Source organism: Osmia lignaria, chromosome 3 (genome assembly GCF_051020975.1).
Source record: "Osmia lignaria lignaria isolate PbOS001 chromosome 3, iyOsmLign1, whole genome shotgun sequence".
NCBI classification, from domain to species: domain Eukaryota; kingdom Metazoa; phylum Arthropoda; class Insecta; order Hymenoptera; family Megachilidae; genus Osmia; species Osmia lignaria.
In genome coordinates this window covers 10,802,496-10,822,497 of record NC_135034.1, presented here as the reverse complement: position 1 = coordinate 10,822,497, position 20,002 = coordinate 10,802,496, and the positions used below count along the sequence as shown (strand labels likewise).

At 40.9% G+C, this 20,002-nt stretch overlaps 3 protein-coding genes across 12 annotated transcripts in view; 1 reads left to right on the top strand and 2 right to left on the bottom strand.

The window, feature by feature from the left end:
• Positions 1-100: 100 nt before the first annotated feature.
• Sec31 (COPII coat complex component secretory 31) lies at positions 101-6,657 on the bottom strand. Of its 5 annotated transcripts, none has more exons than XM_034332275.2 (14): positions 6,638-6,657; positions 5,079-5,291; positions 4,580-5,000; positions 4,264-4,509; positions 3,899-4,192; positions 3,428-3,796; positions 3,223-3,340; positions 2,832-3,137; positions 1,624-2,750; positions 1,400-1,495; positions 1,022-1,096; positions 702-953; positions 565-636; positions 101-494 (listed from the first exon to the last, which is right to left on the bottom strand). In XM_034332275.2, the coding sequence occupies exons 2-14, from the start codon at positions 5,279-5,281 to the stop codon at positions 306-308; spliced, it is 3,768 nt and encodes a 1,255-aa protein (XP_034188166.2). In that variant the 5' UTR covers positions 5,282-5,291; positions 6,638-6,657; the 3' UTR covers positions 101-305. The 5 variants fall into 5 exon arrangements, with proteins under 5 accessions (XP_034188166.2, XP_034188168.2, XP_034188167.2 ...); XM_034332277.2 differs by lacking the exon at positions 6,638-6,657 and adding an exon at positions 5,813-5,946; XM_034332276.2 differs by lacking the exon at positions 6,638-6,657 and adding an exon at positions 5,737-5,910.
• On the top strand, positions 5,838-9,629 carry LOC117607964 (polypeptide N-acetylgalactosaminyltransferase 3). Of its 3 annotated transcripts, none has more exons than XM_034332287.2 (12): positions 5,838-5,964; positions 6,247-6,573; positions 6,763-7,056; positions 7,210-7,319; positions 7,382-7,562; positions 7,626-7,795; positions 7,870-8,037; positions 8,126-8,225; positions 8,300-8,709; positions 8,776-8,918; positions 8,993-9,259; positions 9,325-9,629. In XM_034332287.2, the coding sequence occupies exons 3-12, from the start codon at positions 6,920-6,922 to the stop codon at positions 9,451-9,453; spliced, it is 1,815 nt and encodes a 604-aa protein (XP_034188178.1). In that variant the 5' UTR covers positions 5,838-5,964; positions 6,247-6,573; positions 6,763-6,919; the 3' UTR covers positions 9,454-9,629. The 3 variants fall into 3 exon arrangements, with proteins under 3 accessions (XP_034188178.1, XP_034188179.1, XP_034188177.1); XM_034332288.2 differs by having other exon boundaries at positions 5,961-6,164; XM_034332286.2 differs by lacking the exon at positions 5,838-5,964 and adding an exon at positions 5,970-6,122.
• Positions 9,630-9,667: 38 nt separating this feature from the next.
• Positions 9,668-20,002, bottom strand: part of LOC117607967 (uncharacterized) — a 69,180-nt gene continuing 58,845 nt past the window's right edge. For all 4 annotated transcript variants that reach the window (XM_034332302.2, XM_034332303.2, XM_076693376.1 and 1 more), the window contains one exon: positions 9,668-16,646. In XM_034332302.2, coding sequence (XP_034188193.2) covers positions 15,248-16,594 — 1,347 coding nt within the window. In that variant the 5' untranslated portion in view covers positions 16,595-16,646 and the 3' untranslated portion in view covers positions 9,668-15,247. The remainder of the gene's footprint in view (positions 16,647-20,002) is intronic.

The following is a 20,002-nucleotide window of genomic DNA, read 5'->3' as shown; positions in this document are numbered from 1 at the left end:
CTCTGCTCAAATATAGTTTTTCTATTTTTTTACATGCTTTTTATAACGAATTTCTTAGTTGTATAGAGATAAGCCATTTTTAGTTGTAGAATATATAAACTTTATGTTTTTTTTTTTTTTTTTTTATTGTACGATGAAGTCATAAAGTTCATATGTAAGTAGTTACGACTATTCATACTGCACTGAATATCGTGGAAAGTTAATTTAACGCGAATATCTCGTTTAATAAGGATGTTAAGGATTATAAAAATTTCAAATTATAAAAATGATTAAATGTAAATATTTCCGATTCTGTATATTGCATTCTATCTAATATAGACATTTAGTTGAAGGGCACTTAGCAATAATACTTTAATTCCAGGCATAAAAGAAGATATTTGACTGAAATCTGGACCTGATACTAATTGCGTATGAAGATCTAAACATCCGGTATAATTTCCACTTTGTACCATCTGTGATATTTGATGTAGTCCTTGCAATGTATTTTGGGATAACTGTAAAATGCAAGTTTATTAAATGTATTTTAATACTGAAAATGACGGTATAATGAAATCAGATGTTTACCTTATTTTCTCTAAGGCAATCATATAAAACTTCAAGTTTCTTAGATACATCTTCTATTTTCCTTTTAATTTGCTACGGTAATAAAAAAATAAATAATGTTGTTTATAATATAGTTTATAAAAAGTGTGTAAACTTACTGGATTCTTCGCATTCTCGAAGCACTGATTTTTTAATTCATCAAATACTGTTTTTAAGTGCACATGTTGCTCCGGAATCGGTGGTTTTGGTTTCTCTGGCTCTGGTGCTCTGGCCATTGCTGCAGGTTGCACAGGTTCCATTGGTTTGGCAAACTGAGCGCCGATATTTTGAACGTTCTGAATATTCTGAGTATATTGCTGTGGATTGTAAGGTACTTGCGTTTCAGGATAATATTTTTCTTGCTGTGAAACCTAAAAAGATCAATCAGAAAAGAACAGAAATTTTATAGTTTTGTAAAACGAAAATACTATATACTTACATTTGGTTCTGATTGAGGCATAGCACCCCTCAATGGATGCAAAATTGGATTCTGAGTCTGGTAGTCTGGCTTTGACTATACAAAATATAAAAATTGTTATGCTTACACATAACACATTATATTTTTAATCATAACGATAAAATTAGCGATGTCTGTGTAGTAAAATATAACATTTACACGACACCAATGTTTGTTTGAAGCTGTACTTCACACCGTGGTATTGGTTAATTGAAAATCACACGAAACTATGATGTTATTCGTGATAAACTGAATAAAATTCTAATATACGATATCAAGGGAATGAATACATCTTGCTCAAAAATAAACAGCAATTATGATACAGTAAAAAACAGCACTCAATTTCTTGTAGTTGTCTACCTTCGTATTCACATTCTTCGAATGTTTTTCTTTCCATTTCCGGGTACCGGCATGTTCCGCAGACATTTCATTTTTGTTGCATAATGCCAGTACTGGCTATATTATTTGAACGTACATACATACATAAGTATAAACTTGGTAAAGTTTACGTTATCAGTCTTTAACTTTATTTGAACAAGTAATCCGGTATATGCTAATGTATTAAAAATATAAAAACAATTTACCTGCATTCTGGATTTTGCAGCTGGTGGGTCGTTCCATCCGGCAGGTTGCGGTGGTAGCTGATAGGCGATCGAACGATCGACCGGTGGTGGTTGATTCTCGTTTCCATACATTGAAGTCTGTGGAAGCGGTTGGGTCTTAATTGGTTCATAGATTTGACCCTGTGGCGGATTCTGCATTGGCGTTAATACGCTTGGCTGAATTGGTTTAAAGGGTTCAGGTTCTTTCGGCATAGTTGTGAAGTTCTGTCCAGGATATGCATTTGTAGGAACAGGTATTTGAGGCTGGTACACGTTCGGTGCAGGGTAGCCTTGCAACGGAGAAACTTGTTGTTGGTTATTGTACATCGATGTTTGCTGAGGGAAACCAGATTGTCCGTATGTTGAAGGAGATTTCACAGATGGATCTATTAAGTATTTCGATCTTGTTTGAGGCCCAACACTGGGCGGTCGAGATCCTATTCCGCTTGATCCAGTTGTAGGAGGTGGTGGAGGAGGCGGTTGAGTCATAGCTGACGAAGTGTAAGTGTTGGGCATTTGATCGTATTGCATAGATTGTACATGAGGTTGGAGTGGAGATATTCCGAAAGGTTGTTGTTGCTGCTGGGTATTAAATTGGTTTGGAGGTGGCACGAAAGATTGTTTTGTAGGGGCAACATTCGAATCGAAGAAAGGCCTTGCTTGTTGCGTTGCAGCGTGTAGTGGATTTTGTGCAACCTGCATAGGTCTTCTTGTTCGATCGTAATAATTTTGTCCCGCTGGCGCTTTCGGTACGACTTTCGATTCCTGAATGTAGCCTAACGCTCTGCATAGACGATCTTTTAACATCATAACATTTTCATCTTGACTGTTTCCAAGATAATTCAGTGCAGCATCGAGATCACCTTCTGCCGCTAACATTTCGGCATACTGAGATAAAACATTTGCAATCTTCCCTTCTATTTGTACGTCTCTAATACCCTGCGTTTCCAAAGCTTTTTGCATTAAAACTACCAATTCAACGACTTCTTGAATTTCAGCGTTGGATGATTCAATCATTTTATTCAAATTACCAGAACAAATGTAGCAGATCTGAGCTTGTTCTTCAAGCGCTGGATCATCAGACGATGCTAATCGGTCTCCGAGCATGTCTGTAGTATAGAAGAAATTGAGAGTATTAGAAGTCAGATATTTATTTTCAATCATCACGCAACGTGTTATTTAATGCATACCGCATAACGTAGAGCGCTCTTGTGGGTTAGAATGAGTAAATATTCCGATCAATACTTCTTTCCAGCAATTTATATTGGCATTTTTAATCACCTCAGCCCAATTTTCGCTAACTAATGAATTGATAAGAGAATTAAGAGCACCCGAATGTTCTGAAAAGTATCTGTACTGGGTACGTGCTAACAAGTCGGGTCCAGAAGCCATTGAAAGAATGACTGCATCTGCGTACCTTTTATTTGCAAAACACAAAGACACAGCGGCTTCAATATTCCCTAAGAGGATTGCTTGAGTTATAAGCCCATCCTCATCTGTAACATAACAAATCCAAACATTAATTATTAATAGCATTATAATAAAAATTTAGAACATTCGAAACTATGTTGTCAAAATTACCATCAGATACGTTTATTTCGATATTATTATTTCTGAGTGCAGCCGCGGTTGTTTTCTTGCTCTCTTGCGCGATGGCATCAAATGCCGCACATCCATCAACAACATTTCCATTAGCTACCTAAACAAACAAATTATATTTTACGATATACCAAACATGTTTTATGATTTATTAAAAGTACGTTAAACAACATAAAATGATAAGTACATTATTCAAGTTACCAACACCTTCGGTGATGTTGCTGATCTCATCTTGAGGTATGTACTGATTTAATTTGTTATTCATCGTTTCTATATCATATCCCAGTAAGTTTAATATATCTTTTGTCACATTTTCACCAAAATATGCACCCACACAATTCCATATCTTTTTTCTATGTACATCATCAGTTTGATCGACCTTGCCTTTACAGTAATCACTGTATTGCTCAGTTTTAAGAACTTCTTCCAATTCGTTTGAACGTTGGATTAAATCCGGTTGCGTGACTACTTGTGATATGATGACTTTCCTATTTGAGTTTGGAGGTATATTGGGATCTATAGGCCCATTTTCAAATATTATCAACTTCCCACCAAACTAAAAAAAGTTTACTGTTTTTATGAAAAGAATCACCGATTTAATACTCTATTACGATTTGGAAAAAATGAATTATTGCATAATTCAAAAACAGACACTTACTCCAAAGGATGAGCCAAATGGCCTTTTTAACCATTTTGGAGCCTTTGTCAATACAACCGCGGGTTCTGCCTGAACTGCAGAAGGTGGTTGTGTAAAAGGATCCATTCCAGGAAAGGAGTCTACAATTTTGTTGGACGTTTCTACAGACAACTGTTGTTGTCCACCTAATAAGGAATAAACTGCTGCATGACCGTCGAAACTGGTTCCCACTACTAATCCTGGATGTCTCGGACACCACGAAACGTCAAAATTCCATTGATTCGTTTGTGCTAATTCACAAATCACTTCTCCATTCTACATAAAAAAATAAATTACTTGAATTCATTCATTACTATTAAACGTAAAAGTGTTACTAATAAACGTACAGGTGCATCGGAATTAGGATTCCAGCACAATATTCTGTTGTCTTTGGCACAGCTTAAAAGCAAGTCTGGATCATGTGGATTCCATGCAATTGATAAAACTCCACGTTGATGATTTTGGAACATTTTTAAAGGTGATGTTGCAAACCTTAAATCCCATAATTCAATTACAGGGGCCTGATCATCTTCTGATGCCAGGCACAACTGTGTTGCAACATCTGGATGCCACTGGACCACTTTCCATCTTACCTTAATTTATAACAGTTAATTATAGAAACTACATGTACTAAAAATAGTAAACATATACGTTTGAAATTACTTTTGAATTTGCGTCTGTTAATTTGATTATAGGTTCATTTTTTCTTAGATCCCATATGACACAACGTTGAGAAAATGTGGAAGCAAGAATGTGTTGCACTTGCTTGTTCCATGCAATATGTTGCACATCCTCTAATGGTTGACTTCTAGACCCAGGAGTCATTGGAGTGGTTGTATTAACAATATCCCATATATAAATTTCACTTTCTGTTGCACCTGTTGCTAATAAATTTGCTTGGAAAGGATTAAAGTCAAGTGCTCTGACTGGACCAGTATGTCTATCTGGACTGCTTATTAAATAGTTACTATCATTAGCTAGCATTTTTGCAGCTGAATAAATCTTTATCATGCCATAATCACAGCCTCCAACAATTATGCCAGCTGGATTATTACCGTATGAACCCCATATTATTTTATGAAATCTGAAATTGATATAGACATGTAAGACTTCATCAACAGATTAATAATATTCTCATGTGTACAAAAGAACCATTTCCAACCTATGGTCACTTGCAACACTAGCTTTTAATTCCAAATCATATCCTGGTTGTTGCAGATTCAATGAGTATAAATCTAAGCTAGCAGATGTGTTAAAACTTGCATCAAGTTGTTGGGCTGCAGTTCCTGCAGCTAATAATATGGGATGTTGAGCTGCTGGTGACCATGCTACATTGACAGTCTTGAGCAACTCTTTTACCTTCATCTTGGGTGTACTGGAAAATAAATTACTTAATTTAAAAGAAACATATCAGAATTATTGTATAAAATAAGAAAATGACACACAATAATGATAAAACATGATACATATTTATGTTCACCAAAATTGTAATTGACAGGAACATAATATTTTAAAACAGCATTAAAAATAAATTTCAAGGTATGTACATGATGTCATATGCTTCCTTCAGAACATACTTATCGCAGAGACTAATATGTTCAAATGTGTATAAATCTGAATATGAATTTTGAAAAAAAAAGGCAATCTTATTATAGTATAAAGTTTGTAATTGCAAGTGATAATATTATAATTATGTTGCTCTTGATTCGAAAGTTCAGCGACCTACTGCTATCAAATCGTAACACGTGTTACGTATATCTCCTGGCCTGGGTTGTAACTAAAATAAGAAATACATTATTCACCCGAGTAACATTCCTCACCTTATTATATTCAATTAATAATAACTAATTAGAGTTTACAAAACACAGTCCCTAATGTCAAACAAGCAGTAGCTACCCGTCAACTTCTTCCAACGTGGCGAATTGACGAACCGTACGTTAAGAATGGTGCTGACCTCTTCGGTATTCGTGATACATTAATAAAGTCTGCTCAGATGATGTGTTTTCTTCAAGTAATGAGAAAAAGAAGGAAAATGCTTCTCCCACTTGGTATGATCTTCTATTACGTATTTTCTGATAATAATTATGGTATATAAGTGAAGCTTATAATTGTCTCAAGTGAGGTGCTGCTAGAACTTCCTCCTTATTAAATGCTTGACTTAATTAGAGTGATTCTTTTAAGCAAATTATAAAAAACTACGTGACAGGTTCGACTAACCTCTGTATACAAATATTATATATATATATATGTGTACATATTATCATATATAGCAATTCAATTGACTGTATGTAGTTGTACGACTAATTTTATTCTTATGTGTTGTTTTATAGATATTTGAAAGAACAATCAGAGATGAACATGAGATGCCTACCGAAGTTTATTTAGTTAATAATCATTATAAAGTTTCATTCATTTTACAAGGCCACGGATTATCTTGACATAGCACTGTCTTATTCATAGCATCCTAAGTTCTTGGAGTTCATTCCAGTTACCGGATCTATGGGAGTGTGAACTGAGTGATTTTTGTGCATTGTCTGATTCAATAGCACTTCAATAGGATAAAGCAATTGCGAAATAATATTTTTCGTTAAAAAGACGTTCCAGATATTTTTCGTAAAATACCTGGAATTATCCATGGCACCCATGGTGTGATTCAGGTAAATCATAATCTTAATTATAAACTTCATAAAATCTCGTGGATTTGTTCCACATTATTCTTACCTGTAAACGAGGTCTGTAATTTTTATCATTTCATGTAAATTGTAAATTAAACACGATAAATTAAACATGAATTTCTTATGATAAATAATATGGCAATACTAAATGGCACTTGAAACTTCTTCCAGTTCAAGGTGGATCTCGGAACTTTTTATTTTCTCACGATGACCCGTAGTGAAGACCGTGAGATAACGGAAGTCCGGCTTCAACGATAACGGCTAACTATCCCATAATGAGATAAACCGGGATTATTTTCAAAATTAGTTAAGTTCGACGAGGATCACGATGTGGCCACGATTCAGGAGATCATGTCGCGCGTGGACGATCGCTCTTTCGATCGTTCTGTTGATGGGAATATTTTTTGTTTGGCCATGGAAAAGACGGGAGACTGAAGATTCTCGAGATGATTACGTTTCACTTCGGTAAGTGAACGTGAAAGCAAAAACTTTCTTGAAATAATTCCTATGGAATTCCGTTATTACTTGTTGCATCAGTCAGTAAAGTAGATCTCCCATTTAGTGAAAGTAGATACAACGAATAATTTATTAACCGAACATCAATAAAATGTTTTGTAGGCTTTTGGATAATCAAAGGGATTACATAGATCGTCGTGGAATACATGTGGTAGTAGGTCATTACATTGGAGATTCCGTGGACCCATTGAAAGTCCCAAATATTACGAAAGGTATATTACAAAAGAATAGATCATGTTTGTATATTCAGTCTCATCGTATGTCTTCCTTTTAGATCTCATTAATAAAAACATGTTTAATCCACGGCCGTTTGAGGGGAAGAATGGAAGCCCGGTTCTCGTTCCGGCAAAAGACTTTTACCAAATGCAACAGCTCTTCCAAATCAACCGTTTCAATTTGATGGCCAGCGATAGAATACCTTTAAATCGGTCCTTACCCGACGTTAGACGCAAAGGGTAACATTAGATCGTTACTGTGTCTACCGTCGGTACCGACTGTAACTAATTTATCTATTGTAGGTGCATCCCACGATATGCGAATTTGAGTGATTTACGCAAAACATCGATAATTATCGTCTTCCATAACGAAGCTTGGAGTACGTTACTTAGGACCGTATACAGTGTTATTAATAGATCACCGAGGCATTTATTGGAGGAAATAATTCTTGTGGATGATAACAGTGATAGAGGTAATAAAGATGATTTATGTAGTGTGTACTTTACCTTCCATAAAAGTAATTTATTTCATGTGCTTTTTTGTTAGAGTTTTTAAAACATGAGTTAGATGAACATGTCAAGAATTTACGAGTCCCCACCAAAGTTCTTCGGTCTAGAAAACGTATAGGTTTAGTGAATGCAAGACTTCTGGGGGCAAATGAGGCTAAAGGTGAAGTTCTCACATTCTTGGATGCCCATTGCGAATGCACGGTTGGTAGGTAAGCTCTTCTTTTCTTAAATGTCATCATAATACCTATTATCCAGTAGCACATATTATTCTGATATTTATTTGAACATTTCAGGATGGTTGGAGCCTCTACTCGAAGCGGTTTCAAAGAATAGAACGAGGGTAGTATCCCCTGTTATCGACATCATAAACGATGACACTTTTAGCTACACTCGGTAAGTGTGGTTCATCAAAACATTGTTATCAATCGTGCTCATCCACAAGATCATGTATTCACATAAAATTGTAGATCTTTCGAATTGCATTGGGGTGCATTTAATTGGGATTTACATTTCCGCTGGTTAACGCTAAATGGTCGATTGCTGAAAGAGAGGCGCGACAACATTTTTGAACCATTTAGAACGCCCGCGATGGCTGGAGGTTTATTTTCCATGAACAGAGATTATTTCTTCGAACTCGGTAGTTACGATGAACAGATGAAGATCTGGGGCGGTGAAAATTTGGAAATGTCATTTCGCGTATGGCAATGCGGTGGCAGCGTTGAAATTGCTCCATGCTCCCATGTCGGTCATCTGTTTCGAAAATCATCCCCCTATACATTCCCAGGCGGCGTCGGGGAAATATTGTACGGAAATCTTGCTAGAGTGGCTTTAGTTTGGATGGATGAATGGGCGGAATTTTATTTTAAGTTTAATGCAGGTAATTGAGGATAGCTTGGTAATTAACAGCTCACTTATCTCATTGACCCATCCGTTTATGTTTCAGAGGCGTCTAGATTAAGGGACAAACAACCAGTACGAGCTAGACTTGCGTTACGTAAAAGATTGCAATGTAAAAGTTTCGAGTGGTACTTGGATAACGTGTGGCCTGAACACTTTTTTCCAAAAAGTGATCGTTTCTTTGGAAGGGTGAAATATATTATAATTATGGACTTACTTGTTAAATCATTTTGAAAAATGATCTATAAAACTTTTTGTCCTAGATCGTACACGTTTCAACGAAGAAGTGTATTATGCGACCAACTGCAAAAGGGACGTATTCGCAACCCTCGGGATACGCGCTTCTTGAGTCGTGTATCCTACGACCAGCGCTTAGTCAGATGTTTGTGATGTCAAAAAGTGGGATTATAATGACAGACGAAAGCGTCTGCTTGGACGCGCCTGATCATGACACTCAGCACAAGACACCAAGGGTTAAAATAATGGCTTGCAGCGGTCATAACAGGCAAAATTGGCAATACGACGAACGAGTATGTTTATTTTTTCTTTACGTATTTAAGCAAACATGAATGATGTACGATTATATTGTTTTCAGACAAAGACATTTTTACATACATCTACCGGAATGTGTCTGGAGTCGAGTAACGACGAGGGTCCTGTGATAGCAGCCTGTACAAAAAACATCGAACAAAAATGGTTACTTGAATCCATTCCGTGGAAATAGTATTACCAATTCATTTTTTGATATTCCTTTTAATCAAATCTTAACCAGTGAAGATGTAAAAAGGTTATATGTATATTTTTTGAATCTCTTTTTACCTGGATCTTGCACTTTTGTGCACGCGCTTGTATTTCGTGCAAATATGTAATCGTTTGTAAATAAATTCACCATTACTTACAAAAAGAAAATGTGGTACCTAATTATATGAAATCACTTGATCCTTCACTTTGGTGTACGCCGCATCGCTTACATTTTTTTAGACAAATGTAGACATTTCCTAAGTGGGTAGTAAGTTAATTCCGGAGAAGATGCTGCTCACAGTTGATGACTCACCGAGTTCTTAAGGTTACACGTGACGAATCATCTTTATCGTCATGAAGGTTGCGTCGTCGTTGAAATCTTTCCAACCAGGTCCCTGAAAAATAAACTCGATTCAAAGTTTCTGATTAGAAATCGTCAGCCCTTTCACGCGTTGATGAAAAATATAAAATAATACGCAAACTTTATTTCGATCGATACAATTTGAATTCCTGCTTACCGTCCGACCAGCGTACTTTACCGATAATCTGGGTCAAAGTCACGTCCTCGACGAGGCCAAGAAGCGGCCTAGTCTCTCTGTTCGTTCGGTATTCGATCACCTCCAGGCCAAGTTTGGCTAAGATGAGTGAGCCTTTATTTATGGATCGGTATCGTTTGACGAGCAGAAAAGCCACGCGAGTGGTCGACGATGAATCTTCTGGATCCGTCCAGGCAAACTCGTCTGATCATCTTTGGAATTCAATCGACATTTAGCTACCTTTTTTTTTTTATTAATCTGATTTGCAAAAGAACTCGAGCACGAGTCTAAATAACAGGTATTATAATTATAGTCTTGATGAATATTCTCGATCGGCAATGAGCGGACAAAAACTTCCGAGATCATGAGGATGACGGTGAAAAAACGTCTTCCTCGGCGATATTAAAGGGAGGACTCGGATTAAAGATCAGAAGCGTAGAAAATTCTGCACTGTTTTTTCGTTAGCTTGAAAAGAACTGGCTTGAAATGAAAAATGATTTATATCGATCGTAAAAACCAGCCACGAGTTTGCATCTATGCACTTTAACAATTTATCAATCTTCTTTGAGGAAGAGGAAATCAATATCAAAAGAAACTTAAGACAGTGTTCGACGAAGAGTCAGGGTAATGGTTTTTCGTAATAAAAAGATTTAATTAAAACAAACTAGTTCTTGAATTATCTAAATTCGCCGTTTGTCCACGCGGTCACGTCCTTAGTCCAGTGCGTGTTCCGGTTCTCACACGTCTATGACCCTGGTCAATCTACCGTTTCTCACATTAATTGCGGTTGCTTTTCCCGCGAAAGAAGGGGACAGAAAGGTAGCAGCTTCTGGAAACCGGCACATCTTCCTTCGAACCAGAAATTCCGAGTCTCGCGGGCCTCGCCAGGAAGGCACGATAATTACACTACACACCAGAAAGAATTTATCCGCGTTAATAGCGCTAAGTCTATCGGTTAATGAAAGGTTTCACAGTGATTGATGGAAGGAATCTAACGAGGGAGCGGAGAAAGTAAAGCACGGATACAACGAGACCATCTTTCAAATAAATTATCACGCGTACGTTCTTTCGTTTCTGTATGTTCGTATGTGTACATACATATATATATATATATATATTTCTCAAATCGAATATTACATATGAACATATATACAGTCACCACTATTCTACAGGACGCGCGACTACGGGGGGAGCTAAACAGAGTGGATTTACCTGTAAATACAAAAATAGGAAAGGGAATCGTTCGCGATCAAGAAATCTCGACGAACGAATTTCATCCTCGCGACGAGATCATCCTGTCGTTCTTACGATAAACGTGTAATCTCTGTAAAAAGAAATGAAGAAAAAAGGAGGAAGAGGATATGTTATCGATGCGACGACGATACCGGGCACTTGGCCCACTTGAAATTTGACTATGTAAAAGGACACAAAGAGAAAGAAATGAAAATGAAATAGAAAGAACCCAACGGGTCGAACTGAGCTTGGTCATGTGCGTACACTTACGAGCTAGCGGTTTTACGGAAAAGAAGAAAAAGGTAACGAGCGCTTCGTAGCTTCGCCGCGTTTCTGGCTAAACAATAGATAGAATACGTATTAACTCGGTAACCTCGGTGAAATCACAATCGTGGTAAGGTTTACAAATACATACATGTGTATATATATATATATATTATCTGTATTATTTTCTTCAATAATCATCTGCATATAGATCTCTATGTTTCTGCCTGTTTGTGTATGTATATTGCTACGTATAAAAATTAAATGTACTTTTTACAATCCGCTTGGTACACCTCGCGCGCGCGCGGCTGACTATTCGTTGCGTGAGGATCGAGACCTCCGCGTTGTAATTGCACGCTTTATTCGCGGGATTAGCTGCCTTCCATGCTTAAAACCCTGACGAGTTCGACACCATTAAGCCAGTGGGAAAATTTGACTTGAAGCATCGAAGTTTTTTCGAAAATTTGACAGCACCACTGATTAGAGAACTCGTCGTTGCTTGGAGAACTAATACATCCGCGACAACTTGGACTAACTAAATTGAGCCTCGTTTCGAATTCTAGCAGCTATAGGTACACCTGTGTATATCGTACAAAATGTCCCATGTTTCTTTCAGCCATATTACGCGAACGGTATGAAAAGAAAAACCTGGAACAGCCTGTATCACGCTAACGTTATTATTCGTAACACGAGCAACCGCCAAATCGCGTATGTACAAAGTGACTCGTGTGGCAGAAAAAAAAAAAAGAAAAAAAGGAGAAGGAAAATTTCCTTTTGGACTTTCAGTTTCTTTTCGCAGCAGGCTGTCGCAATTGGAATTGTTTTCGAGCTGTCCGTCAGCGAGCACGAGTGAAATCACGCGTGCAAACTGGAACGAGATGAGATCGAAAAACGTCGCGCGGACGATGAGAACGTGCCGCGATTTCGCGGATAGAATCGTCCCCTTGAGAAATTTCTTTTCCGCAATGAAACTGGTCAACTGACTAGCGCGGAAATTATAGAGACTTGGATCATTTCTATCGAAAGTCGACCTTTCGTATCTTTGTTTCATTTTCAGAACGATATTCCTCGTTTCCGATTGCGAACACTTCCACGAACACGCGATTTGAATTTCCGTCAGTTGTTTTGCAACCTGTCCGTTTCGCATGAATTCTATTTTCTGAAAAAGTCGATCTCAAGTAGAGATTTCGGCACGATTAGGGGATAAGGCAAACTAAAAGTCGCCTGTTCAATCTAAGAAAGTAAGAAGCGCAAGAGCCATACGATCGTGGTACGCCGTCAGGATATTAGGCGGCAATTTATCGGTACTTTCTACCTTGTACATTCACTGCAAGTAGCGCAGGTGCAGGAGGACGGTGTTTACACCCAGGCCCGAGGGAGATCTCTTCTTGACCTTGGTAAACGCGTTCGACCATCGATGGTTGGGGTTGGCCGTCTTCGTTCCCAAGGAGTCCCCATTGAACGATGATCCACGCGTGAGAAACAGTTTGCGCTTTCTAGTTTCGAATGTTCTTGTAAATTATATGAGAGCTCGATTTGCGCACGAAAAGCCGCGACCTTGATAGGTGTATCGACATAAAGGAAACCTGGGTAGTGCGTTCGAATCGATAAAATCATCGAAAAATGACGTCCATGAGGAAACTTTCGATACAACGTTCCATGATATCCTGTCAGTAACTGCATGGCAATGAAAACGAGCGAAAAAAGCCGGATGATGGAGATGAAAGATTCAAATTTATTTCGCAGAGTAAACCGCAACCGTGAAAACGACCGAAAACCACAGCGAGAAGAAGGCGCGCATACGGTTTGATCGTCGATCGAGGTGCATCAACATGTGCATCAGCGATCAGTAGAATCGATCGGTTCACGAAATCCATTTTAAGAGAGTTACCGATTTCGTAAGGAGATCGATGCAGCAACGAGGACGTGGCGAGGTGTGACTAAGCTCTCGACGACGATATATAGATCTCTGATACATCTCCTCTCTCTTCTTGTTCGTGGCGGCCAACTTGTGCCTCGTCGAACAGAGGCACGCATATACATGTATACACACGATCCCGGTCGACGAGATGGCCTCGGACCTCTGTTGCGTTACACTTTTGCCACGCCCCGATCGCACGGGCAAGCTCATCGCGAAAGTGAAACGCAATAAAGGAGCCAAGCCGAGAGAAGCCTAACGGAGCTCGGCTACAGCGAGAAGGAAACATTCGATATCGAGGAAAACATACTTAGCCGAGATAGCGTCGATCGATCGTAGCCCTCGATCGATATTCGAACAATCGCGGTTAAACTTCGTTTTAAGGACTACGGTCGTGGATGATTCGTTAACGAGTTTCTATCTGAAGAAATTGTAGGCTATCTTTTACCTTGATGTACTTCGAACGGGGTACATAACTGTTCGCAGGCTATGTAATCATCCGGTATCAATTTTCGAACCGTCGATCGATGTTGCTGTCGATGCCGATCTAGATCGGGTATAATTAATCGAAGTGAACCACTTCGGCTCAAGGTCGAAGTAACTCTGGCTCGCGTGGATGTTAGTTGGTAGCTTACCGATTAGAAAGTACCGGTGAATTCGCAACAGCGGAAGGTGATTAGATCGTTTCGCCCCGGGTAGAGTTTTCAGCGATCGTCCGCAGGAAATGAGAAGGGTATATATCGTCGACGTGTGGGATCTTACTGATGACGCCTTTCGTTCCCTTCTTTTTGCTAATCATCATCGGCAGGAAGTACGCCACTTTTCCATGTCAACTTATAGATTCCCCGGGTGAACGCGTTTCCCATGTACCCGCTGCCATTTGCAATCATTTTTCTTGCTACTATAGCTACTTTCATTTCGATTTTAAAAGAGAAACAAATAAAAATGTTGTTTCCTTCGCGATTTCATTCTCAAGGCACCTCCTGGTTACCTCGATGAAAAACTTAACGATTCGTGTCTGAACCGTCGAATTTCCTCGTCGAGGACAATTCCTAGACCTATCGACCGTCGATTGACAGCCGCACCGATCCGCCCACCGATTTCTATTTTATTATCCATCATTGGCGGTTCACCGATCGGTGCCGCGGATTACCTTCGAGGCGGTGGAGTGGTTGAAGTTCGCTTTCTAGATCGTAAAATCGAGAAGCATCGTTTTCAATGCTTCTTTGCCGCTGGAACGAATCGCATTGAATTCGATCGATCTTTTCCTTCCGAACGTTTTTGTTTTCCACGTTCCAGCAGCGAACGCGATTGAATAAGACGTTCTTTAACGAAGAAGCAGTAATCGGTATTTACGATGACATTTCGACAGCCTGCGCGTTAAGAAACTTCCCTTCGAAATGATCTACCACGCGAAATGAACAGCTCGATTATACAGAATGTTGAAAGTAGGGTCTAAACCTTCGAAGCCTTAGACCCGTTTCTTAAAATCACCCTACGTAAAACTTACCTTACTTTTCGAATCACGAACGGCGATGGTAAAAGTAACTAAAAAATATCGGCACTTAAGGTCGAGTCTCGTCCTCTGTGCAATCGAGATCCGCAAACTTCGATCTTAGAGAACATTATTAGGCACGTACTTTAAAGGCACCCGGTTCCTAATTCGCTAAATCCTAGCTTCAAGATGCGAGAATCGGATAGAACGACAAGGTGTATCGTATAAAAATAATTCTGTCTCTCGGAGGATAGGTTTAAGTGTTCATGGTAGCACGTTCACGAGCGTTTCGAAGCTCCAAACAACTATGGGAACATCGATCTGCCTGGACTCAGGTGTTGTTCCCGGGCGACATAGGCGGTGAATTGACCTCCCTCTGTTCCTCTTGTACACTTTCAGGCCTGCTGGTGGTGCTGCTCGACCTCGAGCTCAGGTTGTCCCTGTCGCTAAAGTAGGAAGAATCGCCTCTCTTCTCTTCCAGCTGGAGTTGCTGCTTGTCGTTCCTGAACTCGTCCCCCCCGTGTCCGAGTAAACCAGGGAAGTAAGGTATCCCTTGTCTCTGGGACGTGATCTTGCCCATGAAACTGCGAATCTCTTCGAAATACGACTCGTCCGCCCTTGGCAGCTGTCCATGGTACCTTGATCTGACCTCGTCCAGTATCGTTGGTCCATCCGCGTCGTGTTTCTTCAGATGTCTGTCGAGATTCGTCTGTTGACCGAAGCATCGTTCACAGAGCGGACACTTGAACGGTTTCTCCTTGTTGTGGATATTCCTGACGTGTCTCTGGAGATTGCTGGAGATGCTGAACGATCTCTCGCAGTATTTACACTTGTACGGTTGTTCGCCGGTGTGCGTCCTCAGGTGTCGGGTTAGATTGGCCGATCTAGGAAAAACTTTGCCACAGAATTTGCACGAGTATCGGTCCTTGGGTTTCAGGCCGGCTTGTACGCTGATGGAGTAAGGTGGAAGGCTGGACGCTGGTTGCGGTGGCTGTTGCTGTTGGCTCGAATGGCTCTGTTGCTGTTGAGGATGCTGAGGGCCACTCGAAGGGCTGGGTACTCTGGGAACGGTCTGCGACGAGGAGGGTGATGTGGACGAGGTGGTGGATGGGAATCTGTTCGGTGGTAGAGGTACCATCGTCGGCAGAGCTCGAACTTGGATCTTCGGTAGGTCAGGAACGGGGGAGGTATGGTGATGCGATCGGTACATGGCTTCCAAGACCAACGGATGAACGGCATGGTGTTGGGGGAAGAGGACAGTGTGGTAAGGGATACTGTTACCGAGACTGTTTTGATTCAGAACCTCTATCTCGTTCTGATTTTCGTCCGTCAGCCTTTCCTTCTTGTGATCGACGCGCAGATCCAACGGCTCACAGTCGAGATCGTCCTGATGGTGTGTCTGAGGCGGCCTAGCCGCGGGACTCATATGGGGTTGTTGCTGGTGCTGCTGCTGGTTCGTGGGACTCGATAAACCGCGGCCGTGACCATGGCTCAAGTCGTACGGCAATTCTTCGACGTCTGGCACGCGAACGCTCAGCGGGTAAATGCTCGCCTGCTTTGGGCTGATATGGCCCGGCATTTTTCTTGGACTTGAGTCCTTCTCCCGCATGGCTGGAGGATACTTCGGGTCGTGCAACAACGTTGGGGGCAGGGTGATGTTACCGAGATATCCGCTCATCACACCGCCGCTGTCACCCTTGGCCTTGCTCCTGCTCGTCGCACGGGATGATCTGAAACGAGAATATCAATTCACGCCATGATAATTACCAAAGTTTAATATTCACATTTCTTATGGTTTAATCCGATTTGACAGACAATAGGTAACGCGATTGCTTTTGCAAATAATTCCTATAGATAAACCCGAGACAGAAAAGCCGAATGAAATAAGATTCGATAGATCATCGGGCGTCAAGTCGCAAGAAGCGATGATTCTTTTTTTTTTTAGCCGGAGGCGACGATTTTAGAAGCCGTAGAAATTGATCTCTCTGACTGCTCGCATTTTTATGCTTTGACGTGAGACTAGGCTATGTTAAAACACGTAGACGAGTTTATAATACCAGTTGTTTTCAAGGGCACAACGCGTTAAGTGTTAATCATGAATGTAAAATATAACACTTTCGTTTGTACGATTTCAATCGTCGAATAAATGAATGGTATTACACACGTATTTTAATTTCATTTCACACATACCTATTCGCGCGAAAACCGTGTCTCCTCTTTTTGCAAAGATTATAATCCGACAAATAACCGAAAACTTGAACAGCGATTATTGGAAAGTGCGAGGCATTAATAACGCATCGCGGGGACAAGTTGTCTCATTAATGCACTCTTATCGGGCGTTGAAATCACCGAGCGGGCGAAGCATCGCTTATGCGCGCGTTGAAATCTCCACTGGCGCGTGACATCGACGCGGCTCCTTTTCGCCGAATTCGCTCCATCTTCGCGTTCGCGTCGGCCACGGAGAGGGAATTTCTTGATAAAGGAAGCTCCCGTCAATTCGAGAAATCGTGGAATCCTTTCACAGCCGGTGTCGTTTTCACGCGAGTCGATCCAGTTACCGAACAAGCTAATCCTCAGCTGGTTGTCCAGTTCCGATGAAAGAGAAATCCGTTCGCGACAGGAATAGCAACGAGAGAAGGGGCACATGGGGGGAAAAGGAGGAGTTCGCAGAGGAGCAAGAACCCCGTTTCAACGTAAAAGGAGCAAAAGCAAAAAGCTCGTCGCGACCGACAATAGTGAAAAGCGTTAATTACGAGAGTGGAGAAGAGAACGCGACCAAGAGAATCGAAAGTGTATCGAGCGTTGTTCGATGATACAGAATGAAATGGAAATGTTAAAAAACTTATGGATCTGTGTTGACCTGTCATTGCGTGTAAAAAGAGAAACGAACGGATAATAATACCAGAGGGATTATTACCAGAATTTCACCGTCATTGATGGACAGCGCGAAAGGTATCAATTTCGCATCCCTAACGACAACAACGGATGGACTTTATCCTCTTTTTCCCTTTGGATCGACGAAAGCGATGGGACACCGTTGTCATCGGTCTAGATGTGCTCGATTTAAGTTCGATTTACATATCGTACTTTCCCTTGTTCCCCTTCGATGGTCCGCATCGAGGAGAAACTCGCGTGTGCTAATCAGATTTTTCAGAGTAAATAACGCAGCCTTTACGAGCAAATCTTTTCGTTTCGATTTAACGAGCTGACCAGCCGTTGATCGACAGCGACGAACGTTCTTTGCACGGATTTCCGGTAACACGATCGCGAACGGGTGTTCGAAGAATTTCGTTTCCAGACGACGCGACGTTTTATCTGCCGAGTTTGGCGGAGTTTCTCCGAACGACTCGGTGAGTAATGTCCTCGGGAAACTGTAGCCGGCTCCTTGGAACGTTGGATGAAATAAGAAGAAGGAAAGGCGGAGCACACGATCCTTAAAGACTGACATCTGTTACGTGAATCAAGCTCGAACGACGTCTCCGGAGATCGGCCGAGATCCACGGCTGCCAGCCACGATCCAGTTTTCGGTTTCTAGAAAGTCAGGATGAGTCTCGGGCGTGGTTTGTCTCTCTTTTCTTCTCTTTTTTTTTTCTTTTACACTCTCTTTCTCTTTCACCCTCCGCCGCTCTCGCTCTGTCGTCCTTGCCGGTATGATTTCTCTCCCGACATTCACCTACGGGTACCTACCGTAAGTGCGCCTACAGGGCCGCATCGTTGAGCGCGAAATTTTAGCGATCGTCAGAGTAGTGTAAAGTTTTTCATGAAATTGATTTAGTTAAGAACGGATGTCAACTTGTTACCCGAACGAGCCACGTCCCTGGTCTGCTCCTCGGCCACATAGAAGATTTCAATTGTTTCTTTTTCGCATGACGCAACGGTTTCTCTTCTTTTTGTTTTTCAATCGTCAAGAAGGTGTAACATAGAGGTGTGTCCTGTGTAGTCGCGTGAAATATTCAAATTCAACGCTTAACGAGCTATTTTATTGTTCGCCCTCGGACTGCTATTATCTCGTGATTGCGACTCGCACGATGATCCTCTTTGCGCAATTAACTCGAGCGCGTGCCACTTTCCTTCGACGAATATGCATTGTCGGTCAAACGATTGCGGCTGCACTTTGCAGCGACAAGAACCGAGGACTTTAACGCGTCGATTGCCACATGGCAAAAAAAAAAAAAGGAGGGAACGAAACAAACTTCCATCTACCAGTTTGTGACTATGTAGAAAAGAAAGAGTTAAAATTGTCTCTCCCTCTCTTCGTAAGATCTTGATCCTCTCCGGCAACCTGTCTTTTCGTTTCTTCGTGTTCGCAAGAAGACACGGTCGAAAAAGAAGAAAAAGAAGAAGAAAGGCTTCCTCGTTGCACCGGACTCCGTACGAGGCATGATCGTTGCTGCCGATAAGGGGGCCAAGAGGTGCCGGCATTTAATTACGACTCGCGCCGCTTTAAGCACCGCTGTGTCGGAGATAAAGTAAAACTCGTTGCTGAATTCATACAGCTCGCGCGACACGAAAATATTGCTCCACGTGTGCGACGAGAGAGCAGGCAAATTTTGCGATCCCTTGTCCTCGCTATAATTACTTCGACGCCTTGGTAATATCGTAATTAGCTTACTGGCGGCACAGAGCTGATCGATAGATCGAAAGCAACGATAAGTCTGAAGGAAATTTCGATAGAATCTTCGACGATTCCTTATTATTTCTCAAGGTAAATTATAGCTAATTGAATGGATCCCGAGATGCATTTAACGAGGCTTCTATCGATGTCGTGGATGGAAATAAAAGAACGAACGATGTTGTAGGAGATCGTTGGAGGAAAAAAAAATGTTCACAGGGTAATGGACAACAATAAACAATGGCCGGGAAGGGTCGGTGAAAGGTGGTAAAGCGGTAGAACGCGGAGTAGTACGGTTCCTGTGCCGCTTAATCGTTTTCAATGTTACTTTCATTCGGCCTGACGTACGACATCGTTCATTATTCATCGAGCTTCTTATTTACCGATACTTGCATCGGCCAATGTCCGTTCTGGCAGAATTAATTTGTCGACAGGGTTTCGTCTTGGCTGCTGCCCGGTCCATTATTTATGATA

What these genes read in the sequence shown, in the direction of transcription:
- LOC117607964 (XM_034332287.2), top strand. Translation starts at nt 6,920, where the DNA reads ATGTGGCCACGATTCAGGAGATCATGTCGCGCGTGGACGATCGCTCTT. An exon ending in CCATTGCGAATGCACGGTTG is followed by an intron (nt 8,038 to 8,125) that starts GTAGGTAAGCTC and finishes TGAACATTTCAG; the next exon opens with GATGGTTGGAGCCTCTACTC. An exon ending in ATTGGCAATACGACGAACGA is followed by an intron (nt 9,260 to 9,324) that starts GTATGTTTATTT and finishes TATTGTTTTCAG; the next exon opens with ACAAAGACATTTTTACATAC.
- Sec31 (XM_034332275.2), bottom strand. Translation starts at nt 5,281, where the DNA reads ATGAAGGTAAAAGAGTTGCTCAAGACTGTCAATGTAGCATGGTCACCA. An exon ending in TAACAGACGCAAATTCAAAA is followed by an intron (nt 4,510 to 4,579) that starts GTAATTTCAAAC and finishes TTATAAATTAAG; the next exon opens with GTAAGATGGAAAGTGGTCCA. An exon ending in ATTGCCTTAGAGAAAATAAG is followed by an intron (nt 495 to 564) that starts GTAAACATCTGA and finishes TGCATTTTACAG; the next exon opens with TTATCCCAAAATACATTGCA.